Source organism: Phyllostomus discolor, chromosome 6 (assembly GCF_004126475.2).
Source record: "Phyllostomus discolor isolate MPI-MPIP mPhyDis1 chromosome 6, mPhyDis1.pri.v3, whole genome shotgun sequence".
Lineage (NCBI taxonomy): Eukaryota > Metazoa > Chordata > Mammalia > Chiroptera > Phyllostomidae > Phyllostomus > Phyllostomus discolor.
In genome coordinates, this window is record NC_040908.2 from 30,705,463 (window position 1) to 30,724,644 (window position 19,182).

General features: G+C 42.1%; 1 protein-coding gene across 1 annotated transcript in view; it reads right to left on the bottom strand.

Annotated features, from left to right (window-relative positions):
• FSHR (follicle stimulating hormone receptor) overlaps positions 1 to 19,182 on the bottom strand; it is a 124,209-nt gene that overhangs the window by 11,125 nt on the left and 93,902 nt on the right. Inside the window, exons 6-9 of the mRNA XM_036029956.1 lie at positions 13,645 to 13,716; positions 12,349 to 12,426; positions 7,569 to 7,637; positions 7,383 to 7,457 (exon numbers count right to left, since the gene is read on the bottom strand). Of these exons, the coding sequence (XP_035885849.1) occupies positions 7,383 to 7,457; positions 7,569 to 7,637; positions 12,349 to 12,426; positions 13,645 to 13,716 (294 nt within the window). The remainder of the gene's footprint in view (positions 1 to 7,382; positions 7,458 to 7,568; positions 7,638 to 12,348; positions 12,427 to 13,644; positions 13,717 to 19,182) is intronic.

The following is a 19,182-nucleotide window of genomic DNA, read 5'->3' on the forward strand; positions in this document are numbered from 1 at the left end:
TTACTTGATTGCAAAGGGCCACTTGCATTCTGAACAGTGCTTTTCATGTTGTAAGCACCCCCAAAATTGTTGTTTTGTTTGAAGATAGACTGGGGAGTGACACTGGAGAACTGGGGAAGGTAATAGATAGAACACCCCAGCTACCTGTGATGTCTTCTGACCTCTAGCAATTACAAAGACTTTTGTACCTTGCATTATCTTTCCCATTTTTATATTATTTGACTCTTCATGTATATTTGTTTTGCCTCCTCAGACAGGTTTCAGATGCTGTAAGAGCAGGGATTATTATGATATTTTTGTGTTCTACATTGTATCTGGTACATGGCTGGGCTCGTGATATGTGCTCAGTAAATAGTTGTCTGATTAGCAGAGATCCTCAGCATCATAATAAAAATAAGTGGCTGGCACAAGTCTTGCTGATCAGCAATTCTGAAGGGAGACAGTACACAAGGTAGAGTGAGAGAGGAAATCTGAATTTAAAGGGAGCTCAGCAAAATGGTGTTTCTGTAGCAGGAAGTTCTATGTGACAGAGTACCAAAGGCACAAAGAAAGGAGCAAATCTGTGCAGAGTTTACAAGGATAGAGATGTGTATCAGAGAATAAGGAGGCTAATGTGTTGGGTGGGTCGGCCTCAATGCAATCCAATGCCTCAGTGTTCAATTGGGAAGCCTGCCTGAAAAGCTTTGGTGCCTTTCTGTCTGCTCAGTGTTCTGGAGTCAGTTTGCATTTTTTTCTTTTTTTTTTAAGATTTTATTTATTTTTGTTTTTAGAGAGAGGGGAAGGTAGGGAGAAAGAGAGGAGAGAAAACATCCATGTGAGGTTATCTCTCATGCATCCCCAACTGGGGACCTGGCCTGCAACCCAGGCATGTGCCCTGACTGGGAATCGAACCAGCGATCCTTTGGTTTGCAGGCCAGCATTCAATCCACTTAGCCACACCAGCCAGGGCTTAATTTGCATTTCTGATTTCTCCTCTTCACAGCTACAGAATATGTGAACTGCTTTCATGCACACTAGGTGGCTTTGCTGCTGTGTGACTAAGGCATCTTGTCAGTGTCCTGCCACCTAGATTTTCTCCTGCTAGGTGTTGAAAGGAGAGAGTGGTTGGTAGCGAGAGATGCAGAGCCACTTAGAATGTGGTTAAGCAAAAGTCTTTAGTAAAAGTGGTTCCCGGGTGGTAGGGAAACAAAAGTGTTTGTAGAAGTGTTTACTTAAAGCTTACTGGATACTTGCTGGAGTTAGCAAACATGGAACTTTTCAAGGCTTCCAAATTTTAGACTGGCAGAAAAATGTCTCTCTGGTGTCTCAATGGGTTAAAAAATATTCATAGAAATTTATGTCAGTAGTGACAAAGAAAAGTGGATACTGTTCCATGTGGTTTGAGACATAACCAATATTCTCATTTTTGTTTTCTGTTCCCCTAAAACACAAACACACACATGCACACACGTGCACACACCACAAACACCACACATACCACACACTCACAGTCTACTCCCTGGCTATGACCCTGCCATGTGGCCTGGAAATCTAATGTTAGATTTTAATTCCTCTGAAAAACACTTTTCACTTTTATGATGCAAACGTCCCTGGGGGAGTACCAATATAAGACTATCGGTTTTTCACTTCTTCATGGAAGTAGCTTATGATGACTAGAGGCTTGGGGAGAGGCCCAGAGCACAACACATGGCAGTGAATGGTTTTCAGAAGGATTACACTGGGCAGCCATACTCTGAGGACTAAGGGAACCACAGGATGGGATTTGAGCCTTGAAAGCCAGGCAGCAGACTTTAGAATTTATATGTTGAAAGCTGTGTTTTTATAAGATTAATCTTGGGAACCTTAAGCCTGGCACACAGTAGGTGCTCATAAATACTTGTTAAATAACTTGAAAGGAGAAAGGATTGATGGTAGGGAGGGGGGTGAAGGTTGTTGTAGAAATTCTGGCCTAAACTAAGAGCTCCCTTCCCTACACAGTCACTTTATCTGATAAAAGTCACTATATTACATGATAAAGATTTATTGGGCACCTGCTCTCTTACTATAACTTCCTGTGACATTTTCTGCAGAGCTTATTGTTCTGGGCAGTAACATTTATCCCCCTATAGGAATGACATACTGTAGGGCAGGTACTATTTGTTTTTAGATCTGTCTATCCCATTTACCTAGCAAAGTATCAGACACATAGCAGGTACTCCATCAACATCTACTAAATGTATTAGCATGTTAGACCTAATATGCTCAATGAATAGTAAAGGATATTTGCTTTATTATTCATGCTCCTAGGGCTGGTGGGCTGGGCATGGGGCAGGGGAATTTGTGGGCTGCTGTTTTAAGTCCTCTTTCAGGCCAGTTTCACGACTGCGGTCTTTCTAAGCTGTCGCTTTGGTTAACATTTCAGTGCATGCTACGTTCTGCCCGTGACTGATTTTGAGAATTTAAATCCTGAAATGCACCAGTGGGAGACGTCATGGATGATGGCTGGTGCTGAAGAGATTCAGTGATCACAACTGTTTCAACATTGCTGGGATTCTTGATTTCGAGGTACGAAGAGCAGAGGGAGGCAGCAGTCAGTAGGAAGACGCTGAGTCAGGAGAGGTAGGAGTTAAAGTGCGCGCTGTGCCCCATTTAATAAAGTGTGTTATAGCCAGTGCCACAAATTTGATTTGAACAATTTCTATTTTTCCCAGCAAAGATGTTATTATAGGTCAATCATTTCCATAAGTGCCAGCACATTTCTGGTGTATACTACACTGACAGATGGTTAGGAGACCTCTCTTTCATGATCCCAGGTGGAATAAAAAGGCAATTTACTGTCTATAGGACTGTGGGTACACTGGTAATGGAAGAGAATCATTCTTATACAAATAACTCAGCGTTTGAATCTGAACTATCAAATGAATCTGAGCTATAGCCAAATCAATTTGATAAACTATCAGAATATGATTGTACTGGCTCCAGCTTGCACAGGCAATGCATTAAATTTTTCCCACAGGAAACTCTTTCCTGAAAAAATAGCAATTGCTTGATTGCTTAAAAAAAAAAAACAACTTGAGTGAGCTCAGAATATCAGGTGAAAACTCAGATGGCCACTGCCATTCAAGGTCAAGACTCATGAGGGGGAAATCAGGATGCTAGGCTGCTCCTCTGGAACTTGATGAAGCTTGTCTGTGTGCTCCGGGCTTTATCTGAATCTATTTCTCTTTGCAATGGAATGTCTCACCCTCACACCCTTAGGTGTTCAGAGGCTCCCTGTTCTTCCTTCAGCTAAAGCTTTTGCCTTCAGGAAAGGAGTTATCTTTGTTTTGGGTGCCCTCCCCTTAACTCTCTTAGGATTTCTTGTACATATCTATTGTTGGGGATGAAGATTCATATTTAGCTCATGGAGGAAATGGTCTAGAGAAAAAGGTGAGGCTTTTCGATTCCCAGCATTGGTGCTAAGGCAGTGATTCTCAGTGTGCTTTCTGGACCAGCAAATCACCTTTACCTTGGAAGTGACTAGATATGCAGTTTTGCAAGCCCACTCCTGACTTGCTGAATCAAAAACTCTGGGTATGGGGGCCAGCTATCCAGGCTTTTACTAGCAGGCCAGGGGAGTTTGATGTATGATCAAATCTAGAACCACTGCTTGAGAGCAGCTGAGAACCACTCTTGCTGCTGAGGTGGCTCATAGCGGAGGTCTACTCTGGGAATTGTTCTTGTTTGGCTCACCCAAGATTTGACTCCTACCCTAGGATAGCCTGCACCCAATGACTGTTGATGAAGAGCTGTGGCCCCTCGACTTAATTCAGTACACTTTGAAGGGCCCTCTTAACTCCAGAGCTCCCCACAGGATCAGCTGAAGCTTCTGTTGCAAATGTGTTGCTGTCAACTTCCCCCTTAGCCTGAGTCTTCTTGCATCAAGCATTTCCCAGTAAACCTCCTGCATACAAATGCCAATATCGCTGTCTCATTTGTGGGGAGGGAATCTGATCCAAGGGACAGGCACAGCACTAGCCTGAGCAGCATCTCCTGTGGACTGAGCAGTCTGTGCACACTCTTTCACCCACAGCACCTGGAGTGGGTTGGTCTTCTGTGCATGCCTTAACAAATAGCTCCCAGGCCAGGGTTTAGCTTGGGCTGGTACATGAGGTTGCAGAAGTAGATGATGGGATAGGCCATAGAATCCCAGGTCAATAAGCAGAGAGGCTGGAAAGACATCTGTGAACTAATCTAAAGCCCCAGAAAGGGTGGCTTGGTGATCAATCTTCTTCCCTCTAAAAGCAGAAGAAGGAGACTAGCAATTCCTATAGGCTGAGTTTTTGGCCAGAATCTTGCACATATATCCCCATGCATTGAGATGAAAAGGTGTAGAATGCATTACTGCTGTCTATCCTTTAAGTCATGGCAACTGCTTCATAATTCCTTTGGATTTTCTGTAAATTTTATTTACTCTGTTCTTGCCAGGTATGTTCCTGTGGGAAAAGGGGTGAAAAATGGGCCTGTGACTAGAGGATGTCTCAGAGCCATTTCTGAGGGTGACATCCCTCTTCTTGATGGCATTCTTGGTAGGGTGGCTGGTGGGTTCAGATCTGTGTTCTCCATTAGACCCCCTGATGGGACACGTTGCATACACTGTGCATCAGCCTGGGACCTGCTTGTATGACCACAGGGACTTTCTTCTCTATGTGTATATATCGTTCACTGGTGCTCTTAGGCTGGGAGTCTGGTGTTTATAACTATTTCCTCTTCTATTTTAGTTCACAGCCAATTGCAGGCGCTCTAGTGAATAACTTTTACGTGTTTGATTAGACATGTTTATGTACTTTAGGCAACATGAGGTGGTGGGAATGCATGGTATGTGAGGGAGGAGACCTAGTTTCTGGTCCAGGCTGTGGCTTATGATGGCAGCGTGATCTTGAGCAGGTCACTTCCCATTTTTGGCTCTGGTTTCCTCAGCAGGATAATGAACTAGTTGGGGATTCTGTCCAGTCTGAATGTTCTCAGTGGCAGGCAGTGGTGAGGGTGCTATGACTTCACAGTGTACTTGAACAGTGTACCTGGACAGGTGCAGAACAGGTATGTTCTGCAATAGCAAATAGAGGTGCTTGCTTAGGAACATTCAACCCTCCTGGGACTTTTAGCTAAGTGAAATTGATAAACTGCTATTGTGATGGTCAAAGACATCCAAAGTACTTTCTCTAGGCTCATTTGTCTTCCAAGTACTTTAAGAATAGAAAACATTAACTAAGCATTACAAGTTCTAAGTAGTTTGTATATTTGGACACATAGACCATGCTGGCTTTCTTCGTTAGTGATACCCCTGTCCTAGTTGGTATTAACAACATGCATCATGGCCTGATACATTAAGTTATATATTTAGTTTTTGTCTGACTCCACATTATAAGAATATAAGCTTTCTGTGGGGAAAAGCTTTCTTTTGTTTCTTGCTATATACAGTAGGTGGCACAGGGCTAGTTCATAAAATCTATCTGTTCAGTGAGGGAATATATAAATGTATACATACATGCACATAATATTGTTAAGCTTTCAATAATATTAGGAAATAGGTGTTACTGTTTTTGCCACTTTTTGAGGTGAGGAAACCAAGGCCTCAAGAGGTGTAGGACTGGTGTTACACTGAGGGAGTCGGCTCTGGCACCTCTGCTTTAATCATGCTGGCACTTCCTCCTCTTACATTTCTTTGAACTTTTCTTCAAAGATGCAGATTCTCATGTGTGGGTTACAACACGTCCTTTATCATCAATATAACCATTTCGGGAGTTCCAGCTCTATCCTACAGGGTCTAGTGTTATTTATAAACCCACTAAGTCTGACATAGAAAAGAACCTTGAAGATAACATACATAGGTTCCAGCCAGAAGAAGAATGTAAGCTTTTTGGTGATAATAAAAGTGATGTCGACAGATGATAGGTAGGCAGGTAGGTACACATGGTCCCTTATCCTGACAGCCAAATACGAGGTGCGGAGTAGTGGCTGCCTTGTGCTCAAACTGACCTTAGGTGGGCTGCTTGAGGATCATCTGGAAAATCTTTAGATTTGTCCATGTGTTTGTCTGGGTTTTTTGCTCACTGTTTCTTCTGGCATCTGACTCCTCCTTTCTGGGTTCTTTTCTGCTTCCTGCAGAACAGTGTCAGCAGATGTAGTAGGTCTTGCTTAGAGCCCCAGAAAACATTTTTAAAAATCTCTTGCAGATTTGGTCCCTGCAGCCATGAAGGTCACAGAAGGAAGAACTCACTATTGACTGGGGAAGAGGTGGGAATCGGAATGGCCCCTGTGGAAGGGCAGGGGCTGAAGGAAAGAGAACAGGGACAAGTCACGCTGGGAGGGAAACACGGAGATGAGGAAGCAACAATAGAAAGAAAGGTGCCCAGGCAGGCCTATGAGGCACTGAATGTGTCCGAGGAGATTGGGAATTGAGGCAAAGCAGATTCAGTGATTAATGTGTGCATGTTTCTCACTCGGTAGAGGGAAACTTCTGTACATTGAGGGTAAGGAAGGAGATTGTGCTTTTCCTTCCAGGGAAGAGATGTCTGGCAGAGTGCATAAGAGTCTATACTAAGTCAGACCAGTTGGGTGCTAAATTCCTGCTCTAAAATTTATATGACCTTGGGTGAATTAGTTAATCTTTCCAGGGAAGCTAGTTTTCCCTCCTCTAAAGTGGGAGTAATAGCTCCCTATAGAGGTTACTGTAAGGATTAAATTAGAAAATGCATCTCAAGTTTTTTTGTTTTTTTTTTTTAAAGATTTATTTATTTTATTTATTTTTAGAGAGGGAAGGGAGGGAGAAAGACAGAGAGAGAGAAACATCAATGTGCGGTTGCTGGGGGCCATGGCCTGCAACCCAGGCATGTGCCCTGGCTGGGAATCGAACCTGCGACACTTTGGTTCGCAGCCCGCGCTCAATCCACTGAGCTATGCCAGCCAGGGCGCATCTCAAGTTTAGTAACACTGTCTGGGACTTGGTAAGTGCTTATTAAATGTTATTGCCCTGGCTGGTGTGGCTCAGTGGGCTGAGTGCCAGCTTGTACACCAAAAAGTTGCTAGTTTGATTGGGTTGCAGGCCAGGTCCCCCAGCTGGGAGTGTACGAGAGGCAATCCATCAATACATCACACATCGATATTTCTCTTCCTCTTTTTCTCTCTCCCTGCCCCTTTTCTAAAAAATAAATAAAAGTAAAAATTTAAATGTTATTGTTATTTTATTGAAAATTAGAACGTGGATCACTTCTTAATTGTACCTGTACATCCTTGCAGATGACACAGGTAAAAATTGACCTTGATTGCCAGCCCTGTCTTGAAACTTCTGTGAATTGGAGAAAGTTAACTTCTAACTTATACACACCAATCTTTTGTAGGTGGTAATGGGGCAAGCTACTCACAGAGTGACTGGTCCAGAGGCTCCTTGGAAAACATCATTAGGCAATTCTTTCAAATTGTTGTTATCACTTAGATTCCTGGGGCCGGAGTTGAGGAAAGAAGAAGAGAAACACAAAGTCACATAAACATCACTGTTGTAAGAGCCATTTCCCTCCAAATGGCCTGGAAGAATAGTCAGGGCTACTTACAGCTCATCTAGTTGGGTTCCATTGAATGCACAGTTGTGTATTTCTTCAATCCCATTCTTACTCAGCCATCTGAAATAAAAGGCCCATTAAAAAACCAATAATGTCAGATGCAAACAATACAGGGTTTCATAATTGGAAGCACTGGGGCAAGGTCAGACAGCACAGGTTAGGCCATAAATAAAATGCCACCCTTAAGGCCCAGGGACGGGGTGGATGGGAGACTGATTTATCACTGTATAGCCTTTTGAAATGTTTGAAGTTTGCATTATGTGCATGTATTATTACCTATTCAGAGAAATAAACGAAATTTAATTTTGAAAAGACACACTTAGGCATAGCAGCCTGAATCCTGTGAGGTCTTTGCACACATCATTCATGTGCAGAAACAATGCCATAGAGGGAATAGATGCAGATCTTTCTCCTCCTGAAGGACAGAAATCATACAATTATTGAACAACCATTTATCAGACAGTGAACATTTTGTATCACCTTTCTCTAAGGCCTTAAGCCTCTCACCCATGCTCACCCACAGCAGCAGACCTAGCTGTCATCAAAAAGTGATCTAATTAAGCTGTCACACAATCTAAACATCTCCTGTGACCCACAGGGACCTGGTTATTGAAAGTTTGTGGAGGTGGCTCTGGGTTAAGGCAGAAAGGAAGAGAAATCAATTACAGAGACTGTGGGCTGTGGCAGGGTGAGGTGGGGTGAGTGGGCATGGGAGGAGGCTCTGGGGGCGGAGGTGGCCGGATGACGTGGAACAGTCATCCTGATTGTGCAGAGAAGGTCAGTGAGCAGGTTTGCCTGGACAGGGCAGCCCAAGGACACCTTGGGCCAACACCTCTGAGCTGCTGTGCTCTTTGATGGATCTGAAAACAAAAACAGAAATCCAAGGCTGGGAGAGCTTAGCCCAGCGAGCCTCTGACAACCTGCTCTAGAGTTGCTGCCAGGTTCTTTTCCCTGTTGGGCTTAGTGGGTTTACAAATAACACTGTTTAAAAGTGGGTTCAGAGAAGCTCCCGTGTACTCGGGACTCTATTTCCTAGACTGCAATGGGCAGCTAGAAAACGCTGAATATCACAGGGGAACAACTGTTGATTTTTTTCCTTCCCCTTGGAAAACAGTTTAGCAAAACAAACAAAACAAAAAAAACTCATACAGGAGCAAGGTAAGCCTTTTAAAACATAAGCCACCAATTGGTGGCTCCTGATGGCCAAGGAGTGGCTGTGCACCTCTTTCCCACGTCCTGCCTGCCCATACCCACCCAGGAGAAAGCCCGTCCCAGGCACATCCAGCCTCCTGACTTCTTTGTTATCTTGTCCCCATGGAGTAAGAGTTGCTGAAGCAGCTGCCCCTAACCTGTGGGATCCCTGGGGGTTTGGGATCAAACACAGGGGTCAGCAAACTTTTTCTGTCAAGGCCATTTAGTAGGCTTAGTAAACTACAGGTGTTGTAGGCCAACGGGCAAAATGGAGGATAATACATAGATACATTATAGGTACTAATAAAACAATTTCCCCAAAATTTTTGACCAAATTTAAAATATAATAGTAACAATTGAGTACTTTTTGCAGGGGGGAATATAGGTCTGCTGTTGAAAAGAATGATTTTTTTTCTTTTCATGGGATAGCATTTGGCTTAATTTAGGTTAGATGTTAGTGTTTTCTATCATCAAATGTTCACTTGTAGGAAGCAGCCCTAGCTCCTGGGCCATGCTGGTTTCCCCTTAATCTTACACAGGGGAGTGTAGACCCATATGGGCCCCATCTATTTTTCTGTAGAATAGATATTATTTTTTGAACATGTGTGTCCTGCAAATAGATGTCACTATGATTAAATAACATACAGACTAATTTAATTATTACATTCAAAGTAGCCCTTTGTCTTTATGGGTTTTCTCAGTCAACAGATACCATCCTATGGGATGGTGATGGTAGTGGTAGCATTATTGACAACAATGAATCATCACACGAAAAAGCAAATTATGCCCACAACTCCTGCCCTGGGGTGTATGTGTGGCTGTCGGGCTCCAAATCTACTGACACAGAGAGGCCAACACTTATTCACTGCAAGTTTAGTCTCTTAAGAGAGGTAGTGCTGGATTTAAAATATGGCGATGACGACCTGGCAGGGCGTCAGCTAAACACTAGCCGCATCATGGTCTTCCTTACTCTTTTGTGTCAGTGTCCACTCAGTAGAGGGTTGGAGGATCCAGAAGCGGAGTCTGCCCTCAGCCTGAAGAGTGAAGGTGCTGGCCATGAGAGCTCAAGGAGGGCGGGCAAGTGAGATGGAAGCCAACTGAGGAAGGAAGAAAAAACACCCGAAGTGAGCCTGTCCTTGGCCAGGGGGTGTTGGGAGTGGGCACACGTGTAACCTCATTTTATTTTTGTTCTGAACAATGCCATTGTGCTGGCTGGCTGCAACTAGGTGCTTTCCCCTTCGGGCCCTCTGAGTGCAGGGGCAGGTCAAGGTGGGGAAGGGCTCAGAGTCCTCCTTACGGTAGGCTCTTACTGCTTGTTTCCCACCGAAACACTCGCCCAGTGTCTCACCACCCTTCATTGTTGGGCACATGTATACATGAACAGGGCCTCAGGATTTTTGAAAAATGTCAATGCACTGGGAACTTTTCAGTCATCAGAGCCATTTGCCATATTTTTTTCCCCCCTGAGTGCACTTGGATGTCCCTAGTGGGAGAAAGTGCTCCTCCACCTGTCATAGCACCCAAACTACAAACAATTAGAGCCTTAAGCTGTGTTGAGTGTGTATTTTCTGATTCCATTTTGTGTGGGTTAAGAACCATTTGAGGTAAGAAAAATAGATTTTGTTCTCACAAATGGGAATTTATCCTTTAAGAGACCTGTCTGAAAAGTGTTGGCTCTTAAGAAAGAAGACTGTGTTCTGAATTCTGGGGAGCCTCAAGTGTCCACGAACAGGAGTTAGTCAAGAGCAGTTACGATCTGCACGTTTCTTTTGTAGGTTTGGGTTTGCAAGGCTCTGCCATAAATTATTATTTCTTTAGGTTCTTTGCCTCTATTTGGGGAGAGGCAAGACTAAGAAGGTTAGGATGCCTTGCCTTCTGTCTTATGTTCTGGACAAAAAGGATGTATGTTAATGCACAAGGCTGTGAGAACGACATCAGTATGCTCCAAACATGCAGGTACAACTGATTAGAAGATGATCACTAACCTTGTTCCTCCATGATGTAGTCTGCGAATCATTTTACTGTTGTGTTTGTGGACCCACTGGGCAGGCACTCACTAGTTTCCAAAAACTCCTTTTATCTTCTTTTTTTTTTTTTTTTTTGTAAACCTTCATGGCCTTGGTGATTCTGTTTCCTCTGCCTGCCCTTTGCCAGGCTGTGGCTAAACACCACTCATCTTTTAAAGCCCAGCTAGACGTGACCTCCCTTTGCAACCTTCTTTTCCTCGTTTTAATTCTTCCTTCCACCTCCACATCACAGGCAGGTCAGAAGAAATGATTCTTTCTTTACCTTTAGAATAATTGCTTTTATTTTGCATATTTTTATTCTGTTCTTATTTTAGTTAATTTATTTTGCTTTCCCATTCTCTCATACTTCCCACACCCCCATCATCTCATTCTAACACACATGCACACAAATTTCAATTATCGTGAGCATATTAAGTGAAAAGATTAAGTATTATTTACCTATAATTTTTGTTCTAATATTATGTTCTCTGAATACATGCCTTGGATTTTTTTTCCTTCACACATCCAATTCCCCTGCTAGTGTCTTTCAAAGCTTTTACTTTGTTTTCTGTAATTAATTTACATCAAATACTGTGCTTAGCTTTATTCTTCAGTATGTCCTCATCTCTACTATTTCTCTCTTTCCCTCCCTCTCCCTCCCTATCTCTCTTCCTCTGCCCTCTCCTCCCTCCCTCTCTCTCCCTCTCTCTTTCCCCAGCTGGTTCTCTGAATCATATTGTTGTTTTGAAAAGGATGAAAATTCTTTCCAGACTGAAACTTACCTTTTGTATACTTTGGCATACTAAACACACACACACACACACACACTCTTAAAAAAAATACAACAGTTTGTGAAATAGAAAGATAAAATGCTTTCCTTACAGATGGAATTGCAGTTACTGGTTCCCTAAAAGTCATCTGTTCACATAACTTCCAAGGATCCCACAAGCACTTGGGTAGCACCTAGTGCCCTATTTCTTGGCCATCTTGGGAAATGGGTAAACTGCTACACAGGCTACTGGCACAGGAGATTAAAAGATAGTTCACTAATGACACAATGTGCATTTAAAACTTTCTCAAAAGTCAGAGGGAGTAACTCAAGCTCATTAAAAACTGTGATTGCTCTAAGAAAATGGGAAGTCATCTTATGCTTAGCATGGGGCTGAACAGGAGCTGCTTTGCATAGTTATGAGGGAATATCTATATCTTCCTGGATTCCGCCTCCTTCCTGTCTTTTTCTTTGGGCAACAAAAGCCTTGCCAGGCAATAACTAGCTTTATTGATGCATGAGTTATTCTGTCCTTCGGAACAGATGTTGCATCACAGGAGACCATCATTCAAAGAGCAACTTTAAATACTTGAATCACACCACAGCTTCATAAATTATTAACACGATTCCATGTTGTGATTCTGAAATGTAAAGATGGGAAATGAGAGAAAAACACAGAACCAGGGAGAAATTTAAATGGTGAAATGCCAAAGTTACCCAGGCAAAAAAGAAGTACCCCATTATGAGAAAGATGATTAAATGAATAACCAAATGGTACTTCACTGGATTTTTTTTCTTTACTTACAGAATTATGCCTTCCAAACTCAGTCCCACGAAAGAATTTCTTTCAACTGTGTGGATGTTTATATTGTCTTGAATGTCTCTAGAAGAAAGTACAGACAGATTAGGTGTTTATGTCAGCTCCACTCACGTAACCTTCCCACATTGAGTTTACTTGTCATGATGTGGTCTTTAGCTGAGATAAGGTTTGAGTAGTTATTGTTCTGAAGGATGATGAATTCAAAGCTTGGGAAATGATGTGTGATTTATCTGTAGTATATTAGTTATTAACAATGAAATTATACACATGCAGTATCTTCTCTCTGAAAGTTTTCTTTGCTAATTTCATTGCCTTGAAGTTCTAACATTTTTTATCCTTGTCTCCAGTGTCTGCTCAAATATGGCAGACACTTGATCTGACCTTTCATCTCCATACCAAATTTCAACATTTACCCTAATTGGGCCTTCATCTTCTTCCCATCTCAACCCCTTTATTAGAGCTTGCTTCCTTCCTGCTGTTCTCCTTGGGTCACAGACAAATTTTGTTGTTGATTTTTCTCTCCTAAACAAAAGGCTGGAGAGTCTCATTTTTCTGCCTGCATCCCTCTTTATCACATTAAGATTCCCCTGTTGGGTCTGATCTAACATATACATAAATGTAGACATAGCAAATTGTTTGGAATAATTTGAGACATTTTGAGAAATTTTCTGTCTTCCTGTTTCCCTCCTAATCTCTCTTTTTCCTTCCTTCCTTCCTTAGCTCCTTATATCCCTGCCCTACCATTTATTTCCTTTCAGGCCTGTCCAGATTCTTACAATTTAACTTGAAAATAAACTTGCCATTATACATTGCCTTTCTCCTCCTCTTTCAAGATACAGATGCCTTGAGAAAAGCCAAATACATTATTTCACTAAGATAGTGTGAGTTTGTTTGTTGGGTGGTTTCCTTATTGCTCTGGCAGCATGGACATTCTGGAGGAGGACATCACGGAAGAGGAGAGGATGACGGAAGACAGGGAGGTTGCTGGGGGAAAGGTACATAAGGCACTGAATAGCGAAGAAAGGAGAGACTGCTTGATTTGCTACAAGCTGGCTCTGCTGATACCTGTCTAATTGAGGAGCCTGCTGATTTCCTCCAGACTGAGATTAGCTGGCCTTTAGGTAAAACCAAGGACACTTGCTGTTTGCCTTCCTATCTCTGCTCATTCAGAACAACATGTTTGGAAGATGTGGACTACACAGTGCATATTATAGGCCCAGAGGCTGTTGGGCAAGACAGCTGCTGAGTCAAGTGCTGGTAACTGCTCAAGGAAAAACTTACAGTATAACTTTTTGAAGAGATTGAATCTTGTGAAAAGTTGGCAAGTGCTTAATACCTGTGTTGGATATTAACCTAGAGAGAGATAAAATGAGAGTGAGGTAAAACTAAAGCTGGATATTTTAACAATTGCTAAAGTATAAGTAAGCTTTCCATATTTAAAATACCAATTTTGAGCTATCTTGAGAAAAACCTGCCAGAAAATCCTGTAGTATACCTGAATCATGCTCATGTTTTCTATTTCAAGGCTTTAACTAGGGTCTACTAAGCTGTTGGTTCCTTAGGGAAAAGAAACATGCGCTGCAGGCACAATGGGGCTAGTATGCCACGATGCACACTTTTAGTCGTCTATTTTAAAATTAAGAAGTCAATAAGATCCAAAAGCCATTTTCAACTCGATAGCAAACTTTTCCTGAAACATTCTTTATTTCTGCCCTCCTCATACTCTTTGGAGGAGGTTTGAAACCTTCCCCATTGCAAAGGATTCTGTTGAGTTTAGAGCATGAGATCCATGCCCTTTCACACCAGAGTATGCGTGCAGCCCTCTCCCGGGAAAAGGTTGGAGTTTAATTAGAGCGGAGTCCACTGGTGCCATCACCCTTACGAGACAGTCTGTAAATTTCTACAGCTGAACTTTCCAGAGCTACACTGGATCCTTCCCAAGGCCTTCTTGTCTTGGCTTGGGTCCCCCAGAAGGCTGAGATAGAGGCTTACCCATAGGTAGTGTATTGTGGATAATGTGGGTTCAGAGAGTTTGAGCTGGGAGAATAAAACAGGGAGGGAGGAAAGATGATTAATACAAGGATGAGTTACTGAGCTGGCCACCACTCTTGGAGACTGATCCTCAAGGCCAGGGACTTCATTTAGAAGATTTTCAAAGTGGATCTCGAAACTGTTGTTCTGAATAGGGGAGAGAAGCATTTGTCCATAGATGATGATTTCCTGTTAGTCCAGTGTGTCCCAATGGTCTCAACTTTCTACCTTTGCCCTGCATGCTTGTGAGCACCCAGTGAGTTCCTACTGGGTAGCTGTTAGAGTGGCATAGAAGGATCCCTGGGACAGAGTGGTACACACACCCAGGCTACATGCTATTTAGTTATACTTGCATCACTCTGGTTGAAATTAGGATGGAACTGGCTGCCACAGCAGTGGTGATGAAGGTTTTCAAGTGGCACTGGAGAGTTGTCTCACACACTGTTCCCCAGCATTTTCCTCACTCTGCGAGTTACTCAGAATGCTTCCAATATCTGCCCACTCCCATTTACCTTTCTGTGTGTGGCTTACCTAAAGCAGAGGTGGTCGTGATTGCCTGTAGCCTAAAAAACCCTCACTGGGACTCTAATCATTGTGAAAGACTGTGTCTTTTGGGGTTTGTGATTTTAGAGTAGACTTTCATCTCTTGTTCTCTGCTTCTGTGTTTAAAGAGTCAGGGATTTCTTCCTCTGGGCTTTCTGGAATTGTTTTCAATATTTTTTTCCTCTTGGTTCCCAATTATACACACAGAACCCATCTTGGTCAATTCTTCTTTTGATTTATATACTTCAACTGCCCTTGAGATGGTCTCCTTGAGATGCTTTTTATTTGTTAACCTGATTTTTTGGACAATTTGTTGTTATTTATTTTAAAAATTTACACACAGAAAAATTGTTTGGTACAGAGATCTGAGTTCACACAAACACTTACAGCCGTGTAACCACCAACATGCTGAAGATGCAGAACAGTTCCATCATCCTCCAGACTATATGGTGTGGGCCCTTTGCAGGTAATCATTCTTTCTACCTCCTAAACTAGCAACTACTAGTTTATTTCTGTTCCTGTACTTTTGCCTTTTCCAAACTGTCATCAGTGCAATTACAGATTATGAAACTTTTTGAGTCTGGATTCTTTTATACAGTGCAACTCACTTAGATTCTTCCATGTCATTGTGTGCATCAGTTCATTGTTTTTTATTGTCGAGTACTAGTCCATTGTATGGCTCTACCATGGTTTTTCCATTCACTGGCTGAAGGGTACATAGGTTGTTTCTACTTTTTGTGATTATGAAAAAAGCTGCTTGAAACTTTTGCAAACTGTGTGTGGCGGGGTGTGGGGGGGCGAAAGAGAGAAGAAGGGAGGGAGGACTTTTTTATTTCTCTTGGGTAAATAACTATGAGTGGGATTTCTGGTTGGTATGGTAAGTGTATGCTTAACTTTATAGAAACTGCCAAACTGCTCTCTGAAGTGGCTGCACCATTTTGCATTTCCACCAGCAATGTATGACAGTTCTAGTTGTTCTACATGATTTGGTTATTTTATTTTATTTAAAAAATATTCATTTACTTATTTTTTTTTAGAGACGGGAAGGGAAGAAGAAAGAGAGGGAAGAGAAACATCAATATGCAGTTGCCTCTCATGTGCGCCCTCTACTGGGGACCTGGCCCGAAACCCAGGCATGTGCCCTGACTGGGAATCGAGCTGGCGACACTTTGATTCACAGGCTGCTGCTCAATCCACTGAGCCACACCAGCCAGGGCCATCCTTTGGTTATTTTAAAAAATATATTCTTTAATATAAAAGTAGTATCTATTTATTGTGGGACTTATGAAAAGCATGGAAACATCTACAGAAGAAAGTAAAAATTATCTCTGGTTTCACTACCCAGAGATAGCTTTCTGGTAACCTTTGGAATTTGAAATTGTCATCCAGAACCAATAGTTTTCAGGGTTGCTCTCTATAACCTCTGAGATTCCACTATTCCCCAGCAGAAACATTGCCACAACTAAATATCTACTAGCTTGACATAGTCCTACTCCACATTTGTTATTTAATCCTATCAGCCTTTTATTTTTAGATCTCATGTGTCTATGTAACATTCCCTTAATGAAACATCAAAACAAGATCATATTTAATATTTTCTGACAATCTATACTGCTGTGTGCAGGTTTGGAATGCAGTAAGTGTTCGTAAAATATTGAGTTAATTGGTTGGTGTTCCTAAAATGTTTCTCACTTCTGTCACCAAGAACAAATCAAAATCCTTAGTTAATTTACTTGTCAAGTATCACTGCTACTTAGAGTAATTAATCTTAAACAGAGGCAGGGAGGTTTGGAGGCTGGGAATCAGGAGAATATGCCTCTCTGGCATAAACTAGGTACAAGCCATTTCATATCTCTAGACTGGAAAGGAGGGGGAGTGGGTAAATATCCACATAGACAGTGTATCAGACAGCTCTGCGCCCTGCTTCACATCCTGTTGGTCCATTTTTCACTCTAGTTGTTGCTGTCTTTTACTCTAGTAACCAGCTACAGACAGGTTTAACCTGGAAGACACTAGCCTCAGTTGTTCCAGGTGTCTCTCTTCTCTTTTTTGTTTCTGTTGGGCTTCTCCTTCATCCCGGAGTGGGACACTTACGGGAATCGGCTTCACTATTCTGAGGCAAGTGCTGGTCAGGAAGTGCAAGGGTGTTAGCACTCCCCAGGGCAACGCTTGAGTGGTGGTGACCTCCTCTCTTCCACTCCTTGGGTGAACAATTCTGAATGTGTTCTAAATGACACCGTAGAGGGGCTCTGGCACATTGAGCCCTAGTTTCTTGGTGGTGATCAGCTGGTAATACATTCTTCAGGTGGCTTTCCATCTTTCCTTATTCACTTCTTAGTCATCCAGTCTTTCTTGGGTTTGGGCATAAAAACAAACTACTTGCATGTACATCCTTGCTCGACATATTTTAGAGGACCAAGGCTAAGACATACCAACTTGCACTGAATCTCAAGTTTCACACAGGTTCGCTAATGGTTGCTGTCTCCCTGTGCTCCAAATCTGTCTCCAGTTGCAGCTCAGCTCTGTTTCTTTTCTTTTAGAGTCATGTTTCTAGAGAGAGCTGTCTTGGTCTGCCTGTGCTGTCTTCATTTTCTTATATCCCATTAATCTCCAACCTGCTCCAATTTGTTCCCATTTACGTTTCCCCACCAAGTCTACTTTTGTCACCCCCCCCCCCCAATTTCATCTACCCATGACCCATAAATCTAACACACGATTTAAATTCTCATGTTTTAGAACTCTCAGGAGAATGCAGCACTCTCTTCCAGTCTCTCTCTTCCATTAGAAGAATGCAATACAACAGAAACTGTTATTCCTTCTCCTTTTGTGACACTCCTTTTTAATTTTTGTTGTTGTTGATTCCCCATCCCGTATATGTACTCTGAGCCTTTGCCTTTTTTCTCTGTAGACTTTCTGGGAAGATCTCACTTCTCAAGGCTTTAAGTAGTGTCCATACGTGGCAACTCCTAGATTCATACTTGACTACTGGCCTCTCTAGTCTGTCTCTGAACTAATGGTTTGATAGGTGTCCTTCTGAATGTCTCATGGACATAACAGGTCAAAGTTGTTCCCTCCCATCACTTCCACCAAACTGCTCCTCCTCAATACTTCCTCATAAATAACACTCCCATTTATCAATTGTTAGAAATGTGACCGTTCAATGTGGCCTCTTCACCCTCACTCCCCAACATCTAACCCATCTCAAAGTCCTCTTAGATTCCACTTCCAAAATACTTCTTGATTGCATACAATTTCTTTCATCTCAGCTGGTACCATTCTAGAACAAGCCACTGTTATCTTTCCTCTAGATTTCTACCATAGTCATTTAATCTTCTTTTCTAACCCATTCTCCATCCAGCACACAGAGCATTCTTTGAAAAGATGTAAGTAAAACAGATTGCTTTTGTTTTCTGCTGTTCTTTCATTACTTTCCATAGTAAAATGTATACTCCTTACTGCCTACTCTTGTACCCTCACCTCATGCCATTCCCCCAGTACACTTTAGCACCAGTTGCTTTCTCAATTCATCAGATACACCAAGTTCTTCCTGTCTCCAGACATTTGCACATGCTCTGTCTGGAAGGCTCACCACCCACTCTTCAGTTGGCCAACCTCAATTCACCCTTCAGGCTTCAGTGAGAAATGAAATTTCTTCAGAGAAGACCTTCCTGACTGTATTTGAAAGTAAGCCCCCTGATTTATTCCCAGTATAATTATATCCATTTTAACACTCATCAAATTCTGAACTGTATATTGTTCTGTGTTTATTTATTCAGAGCCCATCTCGTCAGCCAGACTGTGAATGGCATGAGGGCAGAAATCATGGTTTTCCTGAAAACTCAGTGTTGGCACATATAATATTCTTGATGTTTATTAGGCCAGGCAACATGCTATGTGCTCTCATGAGGCAAAAACAAATAAGGAATCATTCACTACTTGTGTTCATCACACCTAAGAATTTTATGTGATTAAAAGAGGGAAGAATTCATAAATGTCAATGAGAAAGGTACAAGTACATTATTTAATATTAATAACATGAGCTTCCAAAGCCAGTATACTTATGGGATATCTGTGTTTGTATATGCACATTGACATATTTGGTCTTTATAGGAAAGAACACACACAGCAAAAATGGCTAAAATTATTTCAGTAGTGTTGAGTTTAAGACACTTAAAAAGATCTAGTGACCATCTAGTAAGATGGAGTATTGGTGATTACTCTATACCTGAGGTTCTCCATAACCCC